The sequence below is a fragment of the Malus sylvestris genome, chromosome 13 (genome assembly GCF_916048215.2).
Source record: "Malus sylvestris chromosome 13, drMalSylv7.2, whole genome shotgun sequence".
NCBI lineage: Eukaryota > Viridiplantae > Streptophyta > Magnoliopsida > Rosales > Rosaceae > Malus > Malus sylvestris.
In genome coordinates, this window is record NC_062272.1 from 3,732,820 (window position 1) to 3,753,486 (window position 20,667).

At 37.6% G+C, this 20,667-nt stretch overlaps 2 protein-coding genes and 1 long non-coding RNA gene across 4 annotated transcripts; 1 reads left to right on the top strand and 2 right to left on the bottom strand.

Moving 5' to 3' along the window:
• Positions 1-4,873: 4,873 nt before the first annotated feature.
• On the bottom strand, positions 4,874-15,397 carry LOC126596770 (uncharacterized). Its single transcript, XM_050263434.1, has 14 exons — positions 15,203-15,397; positions 14,742-14,898; positions 14,238-14,293; positions 13,857-13,916; positions 13,582-13,737; positions 9,005-9,133; positions 7,554-8,246; positions 7,175-7,367; positions 6,878-7,071; positions 6,677-6,781; positions 6,412-6,551; positions 5,899-6,177; positions 5,461-5,793; positions 4,874-5,346 (listed from the first exon to the last, which is right to left on the bottom strand). The coding sequence occupies exons 1-13, from the start codon at positions 15,395-15,397 to the stop codon at positions 5,523-5,525; spliced, it is 2,628 nt and encodes an 875-aa protein (XP_050119391.1). The 3' UTR covers positions 4,874-5,346; positions 5,461-5,522.
• LOC126594965 (uncharacterized) lies at positions 10,084-12,121 on the top strand. Its single transcript, XR_007613482.1, has 3 exons — positions 10,084-10,161; positions 10,339-11,768; positions 11,986-12,121. It is a non-coding gene; the product is annotated as an uncharacterized LOC126594965 (long non-coding RNA).
• Positions 15,398-15,845: 448 nt separating the features above from the next.
• Positions 15,846-17,093, bottom strand: LOC126594958 (universal stress protein PHOS32-like). 2 transcript variants are annotated; one of them, XM_050261247.1, is made up of 2 exons: positions 16,680-17,093; positions 15,846-16,382 (listed from the first exon to the last, which is right to left on the bottom strand). In XM_050261247.1, exons 1-2 carry the CDS (start codon positions 17,038-17,040, stop codon positions 15,991-15,993), a joined length of 753 nt encoding a protein of 250 aa, XP_050117204.1. In that variant the 5' UTR covers positions 17,041-17,093; the 3' UTR covers positions 15,846-15,990. The 2 variants fall into 2 exon arrangements, with proteins under 2 accessions (XP_050117204.1, XP_050117203.1); XM_050261246.1 differs by having other exon boundaries at positions 15,846-16,388; positions 16,680-17,085.
• Between the last annotated feature and the right edge of the window lie 3,574 nt (positions 17,094-20,667).

Consider the following 20,667-nt stretch of genomic DNA (forward strand, 5'->3'; position numbering starts at 1 on the left):
GCTCACTTAAGTAAGTTGTCATGATTTTGGAAGTATACTCAGAGCCATTATCAGACCTTAAGATGCCAATATTATAGTTAAAATGATTTTGAACTAAGTTATGAAAATTTTTGAAACACTGGAAAGCTTCGTGCTTGAATTTAAGTAAATACACAAAGGTAGTTCTAGAGAAATCATCAATGAAAGAGATGAAGAATCTATAGCCATCAAAAGACTCTAAGGTTGCAGGTCCCCAAATGTCGGAATGGACAATTTCAAACACTTTGGTAGCTCTAGAGAGAGAATGGGGAAAGGGTAACCTGGTGGACTTAGATTTTTGACAAACTTCACAATCTGAAATCTCTTTACAGAACCTAGGAAAAATAAAAGACATAACATGGGAAGAAGGATGAGCTAATCTCATGTGCCACAGCTGCTCCTTGTTTACTGTGTTTGAGTTTACGTAGAAACCTTTTGGAAAACTTGAAGAGAGATTGACATAGTACAGTCCATTGAGGAAGAAACCTTTACCAATCGTTTCCTTCGAAACTCGGTCCTGGAAAATAACACAGTGAGTGGAAAAAATTGCAAGACAATTTAGCAATTGTGTTATTCTTCCTACTGACAGCAACTTGAAAGGAAAGGAAGGGACATGCATGACAAGGGATTCCTTTTTACTTGAGAAGATTTTGAGTTTTCCTATGCCTACTATACTAACTTTGGTGCCATTAGCTACGGAGACAAAAGAAGGAGTGGAGAAGTTTTGAAAATCATTTAGTAAAGATGCATCGTTAGTCATGTGATCAGAAGCTCCTGAGTCGACTATCCAAAAACCACGGCTACTACTAAGATCCAATGCAGTGGAAATAGTTGCAACAATACCTGGCACATCATTTTGTGACACTGAGCTTGATTGTTCGAGGAAACCAGCAAACTTGCCGAGCATGGCTGCAGGATTTTCATGATTTGTTGTCCCTTGTTTCTGTTGCAGGAAGTTAGCAAATTCATTTATGAGAGTAATGGGACTAGAAGAAGAGTTCATCACATTTTTGGAGACATTGTCGCAAACAAGGTTTCCTTGAGGAGTGTAGGCAGGCTTCATTTGGTTTCTTGGTGCTCTTCCATCATCATTGAACTTGGGTTTAAGTTCTGGATGAAGAATCCAGCACTTTTCTTTTATGTGTCCAATGCCTGGACGACCTATTTTCACACCCTTGTATGGTCTGAAAGAGGTGAAGGCTCTTGCTTCTGATGGCCTAAGATCTGATTCTCCAACGACAACGACTGCATTCATGACCTTCTTCCTTATTTCTTCGCATTGAATAACGTTGCAGACCATCTGGAAGGTGGGAAGTTCAGGTGTCATCAGGAGATGACTTTTAAGGTCCTCATATTCTGGTCCGATGCTGGCAAGCAACTGGAACACTTTGTCTTCTTCAACACGCTTTAAAAGAATGGTTGTGTCCGTGGTATGAGGTCTGTAGAGATCCAATTCATTCCATTTGGCCTTCAAGTTGCCAAGATGTTGAACAAAAGAGAGATTTCCCTGTTGTAATTCTGTAAGATCTTTCTTCAGCTGAAAGACTCGCGCAACATTGTTTAGATCTCCATACATGTCTCGTACAGAAATCCAAAGGTGGTGAGATGATACTGAATAACTGAAAATCTCAGCCATCTTTGGTTCCATAGAATTCAACAGCCAAGACATGATAAGTTGATCTTGGGATACCCATGCTGCATAATCTTGTGAAGTTGTTTCGGGCATGATATCATCCTTTTGAATGAACTGGAGCTTTCCACGTCCTCCAAGAGCGAGAGAAATAGCTCGTGACCAAGGCAGATAGTTGAATTCATTTAGGAGCACTGAGCTCAAACGTTGAATTGGGTTGGTATCCATAGTTTCGTTTTTTGAAACTTTCTCTGATGATGTTGCCATAATGGCTTTAACTGGTTTGAATTTGGTAGGATTTCGGAAGAACACAGATGCAGGTCCTTGAGGGATCACTGCTCTGATACCATATAGAAAACCTTAATGTATATTTCATTATCAAAACAGTTTACAAGATTAAGCATAAATAGAAGAATAATAGGGAAAGAGAGAGGAGAGGGGGACAATGGCAGCTAAGCAAGCATGAGAGTATGATGACCTCCACATTCTCTAACACATGCTTTACAGCTTATTAACAAGCTTTACACAGAAGAGGGAATAACACAGCTCACTAAACCCTAGCTAAACACAGCTTTACAGCTATTAGGGTTTAAAGAATATTCAATAATATTCAATAATATTTATAAGGTTTTAGTTGCTGTTCGTTGTTAACACAGATGAACAAGGTGCCAGTTTTGTCCCAAGCTTCTTATTACTCGTCCGAATACTTCTTACAATCCAAAGAGATATTGTCACCGATGACATTGTAATGTTATCAAGTTTGCTAAACTTTCTCTATCACTGCCTTTTCTTTGCTACAATCCAAACCAAACGATCCAATCTGAACCGTGGCCGCTCCTAAACTACTCATCACACAAGGAGAACGAGAAGAACGAGAATGATAAAAATAAGGGAAAATTAGATTCTCACCCTTCTTTTTGCTACTTCATTCATTAAAATCTTATTCCTTTTCAAATTTTGATAAAGATCCTTGGGTATTAATAACATCATTAATTATTTCAATAATAAAATATTTTTTTATTTCTAAATACATTCATTTAATATTAAAAATGTTACAATTAGTATATTTATATTTATGACTAAATTTTTTATCATATATTTTTAGTTTTAGTTTGTACCCATTTTTAATTTGTAATTCTTTTTTAACTTGTACCAATTTTATTTTCACTTTTAATTTGTACCCATATATTAATTTCTTTTTGTGCCCATATTTTTTAAAGTTTATTTGTATTTTTACCCATATATATTGTTTTTATTTGTACTTTTTATTTTGCTAAATGTACCCATTCATGTAAAACTTTTTAATCTTAAAATGTACTCATTCTTAAATATACCAATTTGTTATATGTAAAATGTACCCTCTTTTTTTATATATAAAATCTATTCAATTTTTTTCTAATCCATTTTTAAACGTATATGGGTACATTCTTTTTTCTTTGATTTTAAAATGTATCCATATCAAGTTTAATTGAAGAAATTTACTAATGTTATTAAGCCTAATATCTTTTTTTTTTTTTTTTTTTTTTTGTGATTTAGAAGAATGTACCCATGTTTTGATACAATAAATTTTTTGGTTAATTGTGATGAATGTACCCATGTTTATACACACACACACAATAGTATATTTATATTTTAATATTTTTAATCCCACAAATTATGGTTTTTTAAATTTAAAATCTAATTTATATAAACAACTAAAATTTCTAATTTTTAATTTAAAAAAATATAGTAACGTACATAGAAATAAATTATCACATTAATTTCAGGGACCTCGATCAAAAATTAAAAACCAACAAGATTTCAATCAAAGAATATTCATAACTAAGGACCGCATCCAAAGTCTCCCTAAAAATAATCTCCCAAAAATGTGTGACAAATAGGTAGGGATTATTAGAGGGTGTATAAAATGATGGTCCTTAAACACAAACATAGAGTTCAGTCCCGTCTAGGATTTCGAAGAGCTAAAAGTGATTTTTGATTACTAAAAGGTCACTTCTAACTACATTTGGCATAACAAGCACTTGGATTTTTTTTTTACAAAAAGTTTCAACTCATTTGAAATAAAAACACTTCAAGCATAAGCTTTTTTTTTTTTTTTTTTTTTTTTTTTGCTTGCATCAAATGCATTCATTATGACTTTGCAGTTGACTAGAGTCATATATGAACTTTAACTTGTATAATCTTTTGGAGAGAAATTGAGTTTAAATTTAAAATAGAAAGTTGCAACATTTGATGTGCATTGAAGGAGGAGAGATTTTTCTAAGTTACTTGAACATGATCAGTTCACCCGTGTGATAATATACTTAAGGAGAAGGCTTTTACTTTTTCAAGTGTCCATCTAATTGTATAAGACACATGGTGTACCAAGTACACTAAAAAATCTCTCCTACTATGTCATCCTGTTTATACCTAATTTTGCATTATCAACATGTGTAATTGACGTCGTTGGATGAATTAATATTTTTCTAGACTTACTACTCATCTCAATTATCGTAGTAATTATTGTAGAGAAATATATGAGTTTGGATGCAAGGATAAAACTGAGAGGGCAGTGGATTGATACGTCGGAGGCAGCCAACAAAGGTGGTAGTCTGATTAGACAAGGCAGGAATTGTGGAATCGGTTTGGCTGATTTTTCTTAAGGAGTTCATATTTGTAAAGTTTTAGTTGCTGTTGTTATTTAACACCGATGAACAAGATGCCACTTTTGTCCCAAGCTTCTTCGCTTACTACAATCCAAAGAGAAATTATCGCCAATGACTTTGCAGTAATATCAAATTTTCTAAACTTTCTCTATCACTGCCTATTCTTTACTACAATCCAAACCAAACGATCCAATCCGGACCTTGGCAACTCCTAATGGAATAATGCTCTGGAGAGAGACTAAGTTAAATTTAAAATAAAAAGTTACAATTCTTCATGTGCATTTGATGAGGAGAGATTTTTCCAAGTTACCGGTACACAGGCAATACAGCTGTGTCACAATATATGTGAAGCGAATATTTTTTATTTTAATACTTGTATTATGACACGTGATCCGGTGACACCCAAAATTCTCTCATAACATGCCATTCAAATTAAAAGCCTTATGAACATGCAGAGAGTTCCCGTATACTCGAAAATTGGAAGAGTCGAAGTTTAAATGAACCAGCAAACGCAGAGTGCAATGCAATCAATATTAATCTGGCCGTTTCCGGGTGCGTGTATTAATCTTTTGCTCGACTCTTGAAATTCCTGAATTCATTAGTAAATCAAAATAATACACTATATAACAATCTGTATGTTGCAGATTCAACTTATATACATATAGAGTAAGGAGGGAAATGAGAAAACTGTGGCAGGTTTGACTGGAACTGTTGCAATTTTAGCTCTCGCTGCGTACGGTCTATATGGAGTGTTTGGATTGGGTTCCGGCCGAAGGAAGACGATGAAGGCTCCCGAAAGAGAGTACCGAATCTTCAGGGGTGATTTCGAGCCTGACCCTTCTGCTTACTTCAGGGACCTGCGCAAGTAGCAAGTTGAAAATTGGAACTGAAAGAGTACCTTAAATATGAATGCACAGTTGTTGGAGTTTTGGAGACGTGGAGAGTTTTGCTTTTGTTTTGTTTATGTTGTATTTTCCCCTATGATCTATGTTGAATGTTAAACCTTGGAGTTGGGGTTGATTAACATTCTATGGTGATACAAGGCCGCCATACCTGCAATCAGTGAGTGAGCGAGTGAATTCCCGAAGCACCAACATGAGTAATTTATTGCCCAAAAAAAGGCAACGAAAAACATATCAGAAATGCTGCTAATGTTGCCTTTATTACCTTAACCTCGAAGGCAGAAGTCATCAGAAGGTAATACGCAACTGAAACAAGAAAAACCAAACTCATCGCCTTCTCTTGTTGCCTTTGCCGTTTCCTAATTGCCCAGACTTCATAGCGTGTTCTTGCTCTTGTAGGAAAAGTCGTACTTTTCCATATTTCTCAGCTTTCTCTTCTTCCATCAGCGCCTTATCCCTTGCCTTCACCTCGTAAAGGAAAGAATTATCCTTACGCAGTTCACGAATAGCCCCTTTAGCTTCTTGCTTCAAAAGTTTCTTCATCTTTCTTCGCTCGGCTCGTTCCCAGTCTGGATCATAGTCTCTGCCCTTAACAAAGCTGCACAACAAAATATCATTCAGTGGTGAATCCAGCAATACGTACAAGCACTACCCAACATAATAACATTAAGACAATTGGGGACGGGTGGTAAAGATAAATTACTTCTCCTCAAATTTCGGATTGAGCATTTTGATAGCCACTGGCTTTTGCTTCCGCAACTGAAGTGGTTGCCGCAGAATGTGATGTTTATCTGCTCTTGTCTTAATCAGTTCAGCAACATCTTTCAATTTGTCTGTTAATACTTGTGGTATATTATCCTGTTCCGCCACTTCAAGCAACAATACTGAAATTGGCAAAAAGATTTCAGGAAAAGAACTGAATCCTTCATAAACAATGACAAACTCACGTAGAGTTTCAATCACCGTCACCAGCACACTAGCCCTGAAAATTAAAAGTTCAACTTTTAAAGACAGAATACCATATGCAAACTTTACAGTATTGATATACAAAATTAGAATAACAAAAGCAATAATCTGGTGGTGGCAAAAATCAAGTTGGACCAATTTTGAGGATCATTTATCGACAGCAAAACTGAAGTCTGCATAAACCCTAAACAACATACGTCACGTGGGCACTTCTACAATGTATCATTGAGTACTGTAACATATTCCTAACCTGAAATCGTCAGATCTGAAAAAAGAGGAGTCTTCCGGTAGGTCCATTATTGTGAGAAAATTCAGAGGATTGACCTGACCTACGGATTCATTTATACATAAGAGAGGCCTGATTGCTTTTAATTCCATAAGATGACAAAACTGCAAGAAAACAAAACGAGGATTGTTACTTCGTCACATAACTGTAAACTAATTTCCTTCCAAGGACAATGAAACCATAAGGTGCCGCCTAATGTATAAAAAATTACGTTACAAGGCAGTCATACATGAGAATTTTGACTTGGCATTGGCTTTCTGTCTTTAGCTGCCATCAACAATGTTGTGAGAAACATGACTGCTTCAGGACAGAACTTCCGAGATTGTTTGGTTATCTACAGAATGCATTAATTTTAAAAGAAAGAAATGGGAATTGAAACTGTTGGACAGAACAGTAAATCGACCAATTCATATAACTACAAAATACATACAGAGAGAAGCATGGAGCACAAGAAAGAACCAACTGCAGTATCACGACCAGACATGATAGGACTACGTGCCAGATATTCACACATCAACAGTGTTGCTGGAGTCATGACCACATGACGAAAATCAGAGCATGGAAATATCAGGGACCAAAGCCTCAGAAGAAATATTGTCTTTGAAGAAGGCCAATAACTCTGTTCTGTAAAAACAAAACAATGACAAGAAGTCAGCACCTCAGCAAGAGGAAGCTTGTAACTATGCTTCCGAACAAACAAAAAGCTATAGATTCCATTAGGGATTACCTGGGTTCTTAACGGTCTCACTAAATTCCGTCCGCGCCCGTAAAATTCTCTCACGAGCACAAATTGCAGCGAAGTATGGAGTCTCCATACTCATCTCAATCAATGGCTTAACCAGAAAATTTAACAACTCCATATTCAACGGCTTTCTATTTGCTAATATGGCAAAATACTGCAGGAGTACACCATAAAATACCTGGAAAAATGGCAGAAACACTCATGAGTACTTAGCAAATATAATGAAAACCGAAGATGTATATCTTCACTGACTTTTTGCTTGGATCAAGTCAAATATTAAACGACAGAACAGAATTGTTCCACATTTGACACATAATTTCAATACTCGTTTCCAAAAACATAGAAGCAACAAACAGTTTCATACTTGCATTTTCTTCCCGTTTTCTGCTGCAAGCTTGATTGCATTGCTTTTCCGGATTCGATTGATAATCAAGACAATGTCAGCATTAGAAAGATTATCCACCAATGCACCAAACTCTTCAAAGCTTTTTGGAGCTTCGATTAGGTACGGGAGGTCTGATTGAGTAGAAGGTCGTTTACCGTCCTGAGATATTTTCTTGGCATCTAAAGAATCGCCCTCTTTTTTACTGGCTTCAGAAGCATCAATTTTTTTCATTTTTTTCAGCTTTCTTGGTTCCACCTCTTCTTCATCAGCATCATCATCCTCTTCATGTGCTTCAGACCCATCTTCCTTTTCTTCCTCCTCATCCAAATCCGTTCCAAGACTATCATCATCACTTTGTTCCCAGTCCTTCATAAATAGATTCATTTCACCCAGGTTAATATCTTTATCAGATCCTTCACTGTCATCTTCAGGACTTTCTGAATCCTCAGAAGCATCGCCTTCTTCACTCTCAGAATCGCTAGCATCTTTTCTTTCTAGAATCTCATCAACCCAACCCTTTTTAATCCGCGGCTCTTCATCAAGAGAGAAGGAATCGCCAAGATCATCTCCAGATATGGGTCTTGGCTTATTATGGTTAGATGGTGTCTCAGCATCTTCATTGTCATCGTCACTATTGATATCAGTGGCAAGCATCCTCTTCTGTCTCTCTTCCTGAATTGTGAAACAAACTCGAATGAGCATTCAATTCATACTAAAAAAGTACAAATGAGATGCAACATCCAATTTCTCAAGATACAACATCCAATTTCTCAAAGTTCTTTGTTCCACTAAATAAAGGGCATGTTTACTTATCAAAAATGGACATCCAAGGTATGGGTATCATTCCCAACATATCCTGCGTATACTAACACACAAGGAATGAAAAAAAAAATACGTCAACCATGTATGAAATCATCAAAGCGGGTAACCAGGTATCATTCCCATTCATGACTTCTTCCTATTAAACATGCCCAAAAGGAAATGGAAAGCCTAACATTCAAAAAGTTGAATATAATGCATTTTCTTGTTACATCCTCAAAACATCATGCCACTTGCATCACACCAGAATCAAATTAAACAAATTGTATTAGAGATGACACCAGTTACCATATATATATATTCATAACAAACAAAGGATATATCTTAGTGGCCAAAAGCATATAAACTGCACTTGCCAACATTCTACTGCTATTTACTAATAAGGACTGCTAATATTGCAAATAACTTCAAAAATTTGCACTATTCCTTGATTATGAGGAAGGAACTACAATCATGATTTGGACATATATTGGCACCAGAACATTGAACTTGTTAGCAACAATAAAAATCCCCAACATAAAGCAAAGACAAGTGCATTGGCACATCAAATTAGCATGCACATGACATGCGTGAATGAAAAAACACTCATAAATTGTCACAAAATAAGATACCTCCAAATGCTCAAGCTGTTCTCTCTCCTCTTGTGCTATCTCTTCAGGTGTCTTTGTCCTGTCAGAGGGTTGAGCACGGCTTACCATGACTAAGTTGCCAAAAGTTTTGAAATAAGAACGGGATTTTTCCTCTGAAATTGTAAATATCAAGGAATAAAAAAAAACTCTTATAACAACAACAACAAAGCCTTTTCCCACTAAGTGGGGTCGGCTATATGAATCCTAGAACGCCATTGCGCTCGGTTTTGTGTCATGTCCTCCGTTAGATTCAAGTACTCAAGTCTTTTCTTAGGGTCTCTTCCAAAGTTTTCCTAGGTCTTCCTCTACCCCTTCGGCCCTGAACCTCTGTCCCGTAGTCACATTTTCGAACCGGAGCGTCAGTAGGCCTTCTTTGCACATGTCCAAACCACCGGAACCGATTCTCTCATATTTCCTTCAATTTTGGCTACTCCTACTTTACCTCGGATATCCTCATTCCCAATCTTATCCTTTATCTTGTGCCCATACATCCCACGAAGCATCCTCATCTCCGCTACACCCATTTTGTGTACGTGTTGATGCTTCACCGCCCAACATTCTGTGCCATACAACATCGCTGGCCTTATTGCCGTCCTATAAAATTTTCCCTTGAGCTTCAGTGGCCTACGACGGTCACACAACACGCCGGATGCACTCTTACACTTCATCCATCCAGCTTGTATTCTATGGTTGAGATCTCCATCTAATTCTTTGTTCTCTTGCAAGATAGATCCTAGGTAGCGAAAACGGTCACTTTTTGTGATCTTCGCTAGATTGCTCCGGTCATTAGTGTGGATAAGTATATAAATGGATAGAGATAGGAAAGCAAACACAAGATGTACGTGGTTCACCCAGATTGGCTACGTCCACGGAATAGAGGAGTTCTCATTAATTGTGAAGGGTTTACACAAGTACATAGGTTCAAGCTCTCCTTTAGTGAGTACAAGTGAATGATTTAGTACAAATGACATTAGGAAATATTGTGGGAGAATGATCTCGTAACCACGAAACTTCTAAGTACCGGAGTGTGGTATCGTCTTGACTTGCCTTATCTGTCTCATAGGTAGATGTGGCATCTTCTCTGGAAGTACTCTTCCTCCATCCAGGGGTGGTATCTGTAACTGGTGGAGATGCACAAGGTAATGTATCAATTTCACTTGGAGCTTACTTGTAGTTTCAGGCTTGGTCAAGCGCGATACAAACCATGTAGTAGGAGTCCCCCAAGTCGCCGGGCTAGGGGATCTGTTGAAAGAGGTGACAGACAAGGTAAGCAATCAGAGCTCCGGCTGATTGTTCATATTCTCCCTATCTTGCAGGCAGCATGAAGGATAAAGAGAAGAAAAATGAGAAGAGATGATATGGGATACTTTTGCTTTTGAAGAAGTAACTTTCCACAGGCTTATTCTTGAACCGGGCTGGAGGGTTTTCTGGTTTCCTCCAGAGTATAAGGCCGACTGAAGAATTTGAGGGTCAAAACAAGTCCATCAAATCTAGAGTACGTTCGACCCTGCTGATATGGGATACTTTTGCTTTTGACAGAGTAGGGGATGTATCGGCACGTGTGCTGTTACGCTTGTCTCCACATGCTTCCTTGTATCCTTCTCACTTGCCCTATCTGTTCCTCAGGCAGATGCGGTATCTTCCCTGGAAGCATAAGATGTTGAAGATGAGTACTCGAGAGCAAAGCCAGGTAAGTAATCAGGTAAGGGGTTCCAGGCAGTCAGTTCCTGGCTGGAAGCTTGATTCCAAGTGCTGACTGATTGCTCTCTTTCTCCTTGTCTTGCAGGTAAGAACAAGGCCAAAGGAAAAGACAGGGAAAAAGCATGATATGGGATACTCTTGCTTTTAACCCTGATGATATGAGATATTCTTGCTCTAGTATAGCTTGTTTACAGAGGTATTATCGGGGGGAAAGAAAGCTGAATATTTCGAAAGGCTTCGTTGGGAGTGCCCTCTCAGATAAGAGAAAGGGTTGAGCATTTTTGCAGGTCTGCCTGTCCGTTAGGGATGGAGGTCGACATATATAGGAGTCTCCCTAACATCAAGTAATAATGCTATTCTTTTACCCTGCTTGGTCATAGCACGGTAGTGGGAGCTGCCAGCTTTACATGTTTTAACTCTGTCAGAGCACTTTGAAAAAGCGGTCTGTGGTATCTGGAAAGCTGATGTTGCGTGTGAAGATTACAGACAAGCTTTATCCAATGAGATCCAGCTCTTGAAGTTGGGAAAGTGGTGCCTCTTCGGTTTTCGAACAAGCAATCCTGTCGGGGATCTGGCTCTCGAGATTCGGAGAACGATGCCTCTTCGATTTTTGAGAAAGCAATCCTGCTGGGGGTCTGGCTCTCGAGATTCGGAGAGCGGTGTCTCTTCGATTTTTGAGAAAGTAATCATGTTGGGAGTCTGGCTCTCGAGATTCGGAGGGCGGTGCCTCTTCGATTTTGGAGCAAGCAATCTTGTTGGGAGTGTTTTCTCGAATGTGAGTAAAGGTTGGGCATGTTTGCTAGTCTACCTTGCCACGAAGCACAGAGGTTGACACACATGGACTTTCCTATTATCCAGAAGTGGTACTGTTCCTTTACCCTCTCTTCGATTTTTGAGAAAGTAATCATGTTGGGAATCTGGCTCTCGAGATTCGGAGGACGGTGCCTCTTCGATTTTGGAGCAAGCAATCTTGTTGGGAGTGTTTTCTCGAATGTGAGTAAAGGTTGGGCATGTTTGCTAGTCTACCTTGCCACGAAGCACAAAGGTTGACACACAGGGACTTTCCAATTATCCAGCAGTGGTACTGTTCCTTTACCCTTTCTTCGATTTTTGAGAAAGTAATCATGTTGGGAGTCTGGCTCTCGAGATTCGGAGGGCGGTGCCTCTTCTATTTTGGAGCAAGCAATCCTGTTGGGAGTGTTTTCTCGAATGTGAGTAAAGGTTGGCATGTTTGCTAGTCTACCTTGCCACGAAGCACAGAGGTTGACACACCGGGACTTTCCAATTATCCAGCAGTGGTACTGTTCCTTTACCCTTGTGGGTAATAATATGGTAGCTAGACCTTCAAAATTTATGTGTCTAAACTTTGTTAGTGTTGTTTCTTTGCAATTCTTTTACCCTTCTTGGTCAGAGCGATGTAGCGGAAGCTGCAAGTTTCACGTGTCTCAACTTTGTCAGAGAACTTTGGCAAAATTATCTGTGGTACCCATGAGTTACTGTTGCGTATGGGAAGTGGGTGATTGAACAGTACGATTCATGTGCTTTCTACTTCGCCAGAAATCTTCGACAGAATGCCCATAATTTCCGCAAAGCTGAGTGTGCGTGTGACAGGTGCTGACAAGGCTGGAAAAGTAGGTGCCTCTTCGATTTGTGAGATCGGCCCTCGTGGTCTCTTAGCAGCCCAGCTTTTGAGAAAGCAAGCCTCTTCGATTTCTGAGATCGGCCTTCGTGGTCTTTGAGCAGCCCAGCTTTTGAGAAAGCAAACGCCTCTTCGATTTCTGAGATCGACCCTCGTAGTCTCTGAGCAGCCCAGCTTTTGAGAAAGCAAACGCCTCTTCGATTTCTGAGCAGGCGCCTCTTCGATTTCTGAAGCTTCGTCGAGTGCAGATTTTTATAGGGGCTGACATTAAGTTCCAAAGCACACTTGAATATCCACCAGTAGAAGCTCCATTCTTGCACTTCTAAGATCTTGATTTGTCCGACCTCTTCTCTCTTCAACACCTTTGAAAATGTCTGGCCCCTCCGACCGTCGTTTTGACTTGAACCTTGTTGAAGAGGCAGCCCCGCCTTCTCCAGACAACATATGACGCCCATCCTTCGTCTCCCCTGCTGGTCCTCTTACCGTTGGGGATTCCGTGATGAAGAATGATATGACCGCTGCGGTAGTGGCCAGGAACCTTCTCACTCCCAAAGATAACAAACTACTTTCCAAACGGTCTGATGAGTTGGCTGTTAAGGATTCTCTGGCTCTCAGTGTTCAGTGTGCAGGTTCTGTGTCTAATATGGCCCAACGCCTATTTGCTCGAACCCGTCAAGTTGAATCATTGGCGGCTGAAGTGATGAGTCTCAAACAGGAGATTAGAGGGCTCAAGCATAAGAATAAACAGTTGCACCGGCTCGCACATGACTATGCTACAAACATGAAGAGGAAGCTTGACCAGATGAAGGAATCTGATGGTCAGGTTTTACTTGATCATCAGAGATTTGTGGGTTTGTTCCAAAGGCATTTATTGCCTTCGTCTTCTGGGGCTGTACCGCGTAATGAAGCTCCAAATGATCAACCTCTGATGCCTCCTCCTTCTAGGGTTTTGTCCAGTACTGAGGCTCCGAATGATCCCCCTCCGGTGCCTTCTCTTTCTGGGGCTCTACCGACTGCTGAGACTTCTCCTAAGCAACCTTTGTGAAGGCTCCATCTTGTTTGTTTATTTTGACTCAAGTATATGTACATATTTGTAACTTATCGGGGATATCAATAAATAAGCTTTCCTTCATTTCAACGAAAAAAAACTCTTATACTAAAGAAAAAAAATTACAACCGTAACAAGTTAGAAGCCAATAAAGGACCTTCATGAAAATACCTGTTCAGAAAGCTCATCCTTCTTCGAATGCTCATTTGGAATGTGCTTGTCTGGTTCAGTAATTTGTAACAGTTTAGAGGGCACAATGGATGTGAAGGATTTGTCCAATTCTTGCCTAAAATCTTCAAGTTCTTCCTTATCTTTTGCTCTTTCAGCCTAGAATGGATCAAAGGAAAAACGAAGGAAATCGTAAATAAAGAAGAAAAAAAGTTTCAAGGAACGCATGTAATCACTATCACCAAACAAGTTAATGCCATAAATGATTAGAAACCCACCCTATAATATTTGTCTTTTGCCATAACCTCCTTCATTACTTCCTTCTTGCTTTTAGGTCTCTGTAGTATGAAAACAATGAAACCAATTACGATCATTTATAAGGGGGGAGAGAGAGCAAGATAAAAGAATAGATTATAGTGGGAGAAACAAGAAACAGAATTCCTTTAAAACTACAATGAATTTCTAAATTCGAAAGGGAATTAACTCTTAAATATCATATAAAGAGGCAAGCAGCAAAGCAATCAAGAAATGTCAATTAAAATCCTAATACAAGTACAATACCTAAAATCTAATAAAAACTTATTTTACTGATGTGCATATCTTAAACAATCTTGAATTTGAATATCACAGAGCAAAACTCAGATAGCAGAAGGGCTCACATTTTCCTCTCCTTCCATTAGATCACCATCCATTTGATCTGTCATGGCTAACCTTTCTACAGAGAACAAAGTAGGCACCATTACTGCTATTAGAATAGTCCTAACAATCAATCACCAAATCATAGGGAGATGCACGTGTTTCCAACAACATAAAATCACTAAAAAAAAACTTGGTTAGCATCAAAGATCTGCTATCGTTTTGTGGGTTTTTACTTTCCTTTACTCCATATGAGCAAGAGTTCCTTCGGATACTTGTGATAAAGCCTAGTCCAGAAAATGATACTAAGTAGAAGCCAGAATTGTCCAACTCAACCATCAAGTCAACCACATGTACTTCTATCCAAACATTACAGTTAAAAACCATGGACATGTCAATAACCAAATTTCAAATGGTAAATGGTAACTGAACCCTGAATGATGCATTCAAAATCTAAGTTGCACAAATGAAAACTGAAACCCTACTGGATAAACAAACAACACAGATAGAAGTATCTCTACACATACTCTTAGTTTGAGTGGTTTCTGTGCCATCGTCGTCATCATCAGGCAGCACATCATCCTCAAAATCATCCCTTTCAGATAATGCACCAAGACTTTGAAATTCAAAGTCATCTTCTTCTCCATCTGATAAGTTATATTTGCCTTTCTTGTTCGTCTTTAACTATTCATGAAAATGAAGAGAAAAAAAGAAAAGAAAATGAGAAACAAAACACATTAATAATAAATTACCCATGATTCCATAAATTAAACTGAATATAGTTCTGAAATAGAGTTTATAGTTGCGTGGAAAGCTTGCCAAAAAGAAAGGAAATTTAGATATCATGTGTTAGATATGTACATTTTAATGAGATACGCTTTGTGCGACAAACTACAACTGTTTACTATTTCCCTATATTTTCCTGGTAACCAAACAGAAAACAAAGCTGACCCCAAACAATGGGTAGAAATTCAGAAAATGAGCTTACTTGATGCTCACGCTGCGCACGCCGAATGGCCTTATCGAACTCATTGAGCTCGTCATTATGCTCCCCAATTCGCTTATCGACAAAGACCGAAGCTTTATTGCTCTGCTCGTCATTACACCATCTTTTGGAAGACCCGACGTCCACGGCGGCACTGGTCGCCAAGTCCCTTAGGAACCCATACTCCCAAGGAGGCATCACTCACCAAGTCTCGCAATGTCTGGAACCTAGGCTCTGATATCAATGTTAGGTACTCAAGCTTAAGAGCTCAACCCAAAAGACTAGTTCAAGTCGTGAGTAAGGGAATCTGTCCCAAAGATGCTTTGGTGTGAGGTTAGCTAGGCCTTTGCGAATAAGGACCCTCTTTGGATCCTCTTTGTGAGGATCCGGAGATTTTCTAATCACATTTGTTCATCGTACATCATACGGTCAGTTTTCATCAGGTATTGTTTATATTTAATTTTAAATAAAAAATTTACAGTCATTTCTGATCGTATGATATACGATGAATGAATTTAATTTGAGAATTTCCAGAATTATCCGGAGAGAATTCTCATTCGGCCTTTTACATATATTGGAGATAAGACACTCGATAAAAGGAGTCAAGGGAGGGACCCCATTGTCTCTCCAAAGAAATAATAGACCATTGACCTGAATAATTACAGTCACACTTTTTCCATTCACAACCACCCTTTTATTTACAAACAGATGCAGAAACAATCATAATTTTCATGCAGTGAGATTAGATTATCATATATATATGCGCTTATCTTGGACTCTTAATTACTTAATTAAGCCAATAGCCAGAAATCTTTCTGGCGCTTTGTAGTAATCAAATACCCTCCAACCTTCCTGCTTTTCCTTCTCACAGCAACTGCCATGCAACTGGCATTTTGTATACAGTACTCCACCACACCGCCGCGACCGCCGCTGATCCGGTTGCCGGTCCACATCACCAGCAGACGCCATGTAGTATACCTCTTTTTCTGCCCCAGTACAAGCAATCCCACTTCTTGTTTCTTTGCCTCTTCCAGTATTTTTGGACCTTTCTCCTTATTCCCTTCCACCACCACTGCAACCTCAATTTCTACCTCTGGCCTCTTCAACTGACACATGTTCCTCAAAGAGTGGACAAGTGCATAAGCCCTTGGAGATGGAGCTATCTCCTTGCTGGTCTCCTCACCTGCAGCTGTAACAAAATAAGTCATAAATCATAATTCTTTCAACATAAGTGTTTCTTACAAAATAAATCTCAAATCGGCCCTAAGTGATATATATTCAGTTTTTCTATAACTTCACTCAAGAAAGTTAAAGTAGAGTTACACAAAAGAGAACTGTTATTGGCTCTTTAAAATAGTCACGCACTCCTTATAATAAAAATAGATGTATAAATAAACAAACGAAAGACAAGTACAAAATGACCATTGTAGAGTAAAAAACATTAATTCCCAATGAAAACCGACAAAATAAAATGTACAACCTTGCTTTGAGTTTGCAGATTTGGTGACATGAAGCAGCACAATTTTATCCTGGCTCTGCACAGTGTGAGAGAGAGCCCATTGGATAGCTCCTTTGGCTTCAAGGCTGGAATCAACCACAATCATGATTTTCCTAGCAATTACCAACGCAGCTTTTTTAGGCTTTTCATCACCACCACCACCAGCTGCTTTCACTTTCTCTTCTTCTCCAACATTCCCAGAATCCTCAAATTTTCCATCACTACTTTTTGTAGCGACATCTGAAGCATCTGGCTTGAACTGTATCGGTGGCGACCGAACCCTAACGCGTGGCCTAATCCTGTTTAGACAGAAATTAGGCAATTTAGTGCCTATTTTCCCCATTTCCTGATATGAAACTCGATAGACTTTGAGATGCCTGTAATTCTTATATATAAAGTGGAGTACTGAAGCTGAACAAATTTCTAGATGTGGTGTGGGGGCCATGGTGTTAAGTTATTTCTGCTTTGCATTTGCTTTATTCGTTTTCTTTATTTTTGCCGTCTAATCATGTTTGTTTCTTTTATTTTTGCCCTTTGTGCGGTGCTATTTCTGGTAACATGCTTCTCATGAAGCTGTAGGGCCATGCAAGGCTATCTGACATGTTAGGATAATCAATTTATTTTTCAAAGCAAAAACAAAAAATACTTGACAAAAATAACAATATATTGATCACATATCCAAATAAACATCTATACATTAACTCAACTATCGACGGTTTGGTGCCAAATAACATATCATTATGAATTACGTATTTATTAAATATATATAGATGATTAAACGATGCAATTTTCTGTAGTTAGCCAAAAATTGTAAAACCTGTTATTCATCATGATTCATACATATGTGTATCTATTGGAATAGTTTAAATGGAGTTCCCTAGAAAATGAACTCTGGGAATGTAGAGTATAAATTAGTATGATAAAATATGATAAAGTCATCAAAATGAAGAAAGATGTTAAATAAAAAAATATTTATTCCTCTTCTCCCATTTTTTTTTCTTACGATAGCACATTTCAATTTTACGATTTTTTTAACAAAAAAGAAACATCAATCCGCATTTGAGTTTGGATTGGAATTTTATTTTGATTCAATTCAATTGAACAGTCAACCTATTTTTTTTTCTGGTTATAAGACCAATAGCTCTAGCGGTTGACTCGCTTCTTTCAAATTGTTTCTCATTATTAAGAAAAGGTAACGGAGATAAAATACAAGCTTGTTTTATAGCAATAGTAATTAATCGTTGTTGTTTTAAGGTCAATCTATTCACCCATCAAGATAATATTTTTCCTTGTTCGCTAATAAATCGACTAATTAAACTCTCTCTCTCTCTCTCTCTCTCTCTCTCTCTCTCTCTCTCTCTCTCCCTCTCTCTCTCTCTCTCTCTCTCTCTCTCTCTACACACACACACAGGGAAAAACAAAAAAAGGTGAAGTTTCCATAATATCCAAATTGCCTATTTCCATTAAGAATTTTAAAAAAAAATCACAAAAAAAAAACTTCGGGTGGTCAAAATATATTTAATAACTATAATAAGTAAAATAAAAAATAGATAAATAATATATATATATATATATTATCAAATAGAAAAACAAATGATAAAATAAAAAGAGTCAATTATCACACAAGTACGTGTAGGTCTGGCAAATGAGTCGTGTTTGTCGTGTTCGTGTCATTTTCGTGTCATACTTGTTATCTTAACGGATCGTGTCACGTCAAACCTGATATCTTAACGGTTCTTAACAGGTGACTCGCAACCTAATTCGTTAAAGAGTCATGAAGTTTTGTGTCGGGTTAATGGGTCAGGCAAAAAAACTTCAAGCCAAATGTCTTGGCAAAGGATATCTTAATGGGTCTCTTAACGGATGACTAGATAACGACCCAATTTGTTATTGGGTTCCTAATGGATGACTCAATAACGACCCGAATCGTTAGCATGTGGACCCCAGGGCCGGCCCTGAGAATTTGGGGGCCCTAGGCGAGCCTTCGAAGTGGGGCCCTAAAATTATTTGATCTTCGGTCCTTTGTATATTGATTTGTATAAAAAAAATTTGCTAATTAGATAAAAAAGTTCTATTTTCACATCAAATATCATTAAAAATTAATATCAAAAGAAGATAAATATACAAACATTACACGATTCACGTTTTTAGACACAAATGTACTAAATGTTTGCATTCAAGAGTTTAAAATTGAGAGTGAAGAATAATAAAACCTGATGATCACAAGATAAATAACAATAAAACTTGATTGACGAGTATAATAAATTCAACGCCAATTGTTTTTCTTGTGTTTTTTTCTTCTAAAATCAACATCACACTAACGAATTGAATATTAAAGTAATCCATTGAATAAAAAGTTATTGAAAAGAAAATATAAAATTCAAAGTTTTGATTACCTTAAAGTACAATCTTTAAGACCATATGATAGTTGGTTTAAACATTCAATAGAAATGGAGAGAATAGGAAGTTGGTTTAAACATTCGATAGAAATTGAGAGAATGAGAAGTTGAAAGAAAAAAGATTGCAAAGAAACTTGAGTTTTATAACTTTATATGCATTTGGACAGATGGATTGGGAGTTTGACAGATGGATTAGCAGTAAATTTGAAAAACAAGAAAAATTAAGAAAAAACTAGTGACTGAAAGGCAGCTTCGTGTTTCAAACTCAGCACCCCAAAGAAAAATGAAGCCAACATTTCCACTGCACTAACAAATGAATTATGATATTTCTTACTTTTTTTTTTGTATTTATATGTTAAGTGCAGGATATAAAATTTTTTTGGGGGCCCTTCCAAAGTGGGGGCCCTAGGCGAGTGCCTACTTGGGCTACCCTTAGGGCCGGCCCTGGTGGACCCGAAACTTGTTATTTTCATGTTATGTTAACGGATCGTGTAAGATATTGCAAGATCTACATATGCGTGTGGCAAGAGGCTAGCGAGTCATATAGTTCTATACATGCATGTGATTTATAGTCGGCAGCAAATAAATATGTGCCAACCACAAAGAAATCCGACTGTAATTTGTGAATTTTTTATGCTAAAGTATGAATTGCAGTTGAGCTTTTATGCTCAATGATTTTTAAACCTTTTTTAATGAGTGAAAAATTATTGGATTTGTGTGTACATTTTGATTTCTCTGACAGTGATATGATGATTTTGGTTGCGTTTGAGCCACGCTAGTTGTTTATGCAAATACAGAATGCGTAACTAAAAGCCCTTCTACATATATAAATAATTTGCTTATCTGGATTTTCAATCTTGCATTAATAATTGCTCTAAGCGGATGCCAGCACAATTAGGAATACAAAAATGAAAATTAAACCCCACAAAAGTTATATAAATAAAATCTCACCTAATACAGTAGATTCATTGAACTGCAATTCAAGTAAATCGACTGGTATGATGAGATTATTAGACGGAAAATACTTTCATCCATTCCATGCATGGTGTGCTGCGTGCACCACTTTCTCCATTAATTTGTTATTAGCATATCGCATAAACTTTATAATTAGAATTGTACAAATTTTTCTTGTGAACGGTTTATTTTGTTAAATATTCTGTAACGATATTTATCTACAAAAAATCAATTAAATCAACATTAATCAGAAGTATTAGTTATAGCGAGATCATACCCGGTGCATAATGAATGTCGAATTTAGACATGATGAAACAAGTTAAAGGTTGTGCTTGGAAACAAGTTTTGTTTGTTAAAGTGCTAAATCTTTCGTTAATTAGGATGCTAAACTACTTTACACAAGAAAAGGATGTGCCAACCTCCATTTAGACTTCCAATCTTAAAAAAGAGAAACAGTAGATTTGTGAAAGAAAAAGGGATTTCTGCATGTCTTATCAACAGAAAGTGGCCAAACATGATATATAATGTTGTTGCAGCTAAAGGCAATTAAGAGAATAAGGTTGACTTGTTACTTCATTAATTGATTCAAATTTCAGTGAGGATAACCAATTACGTAG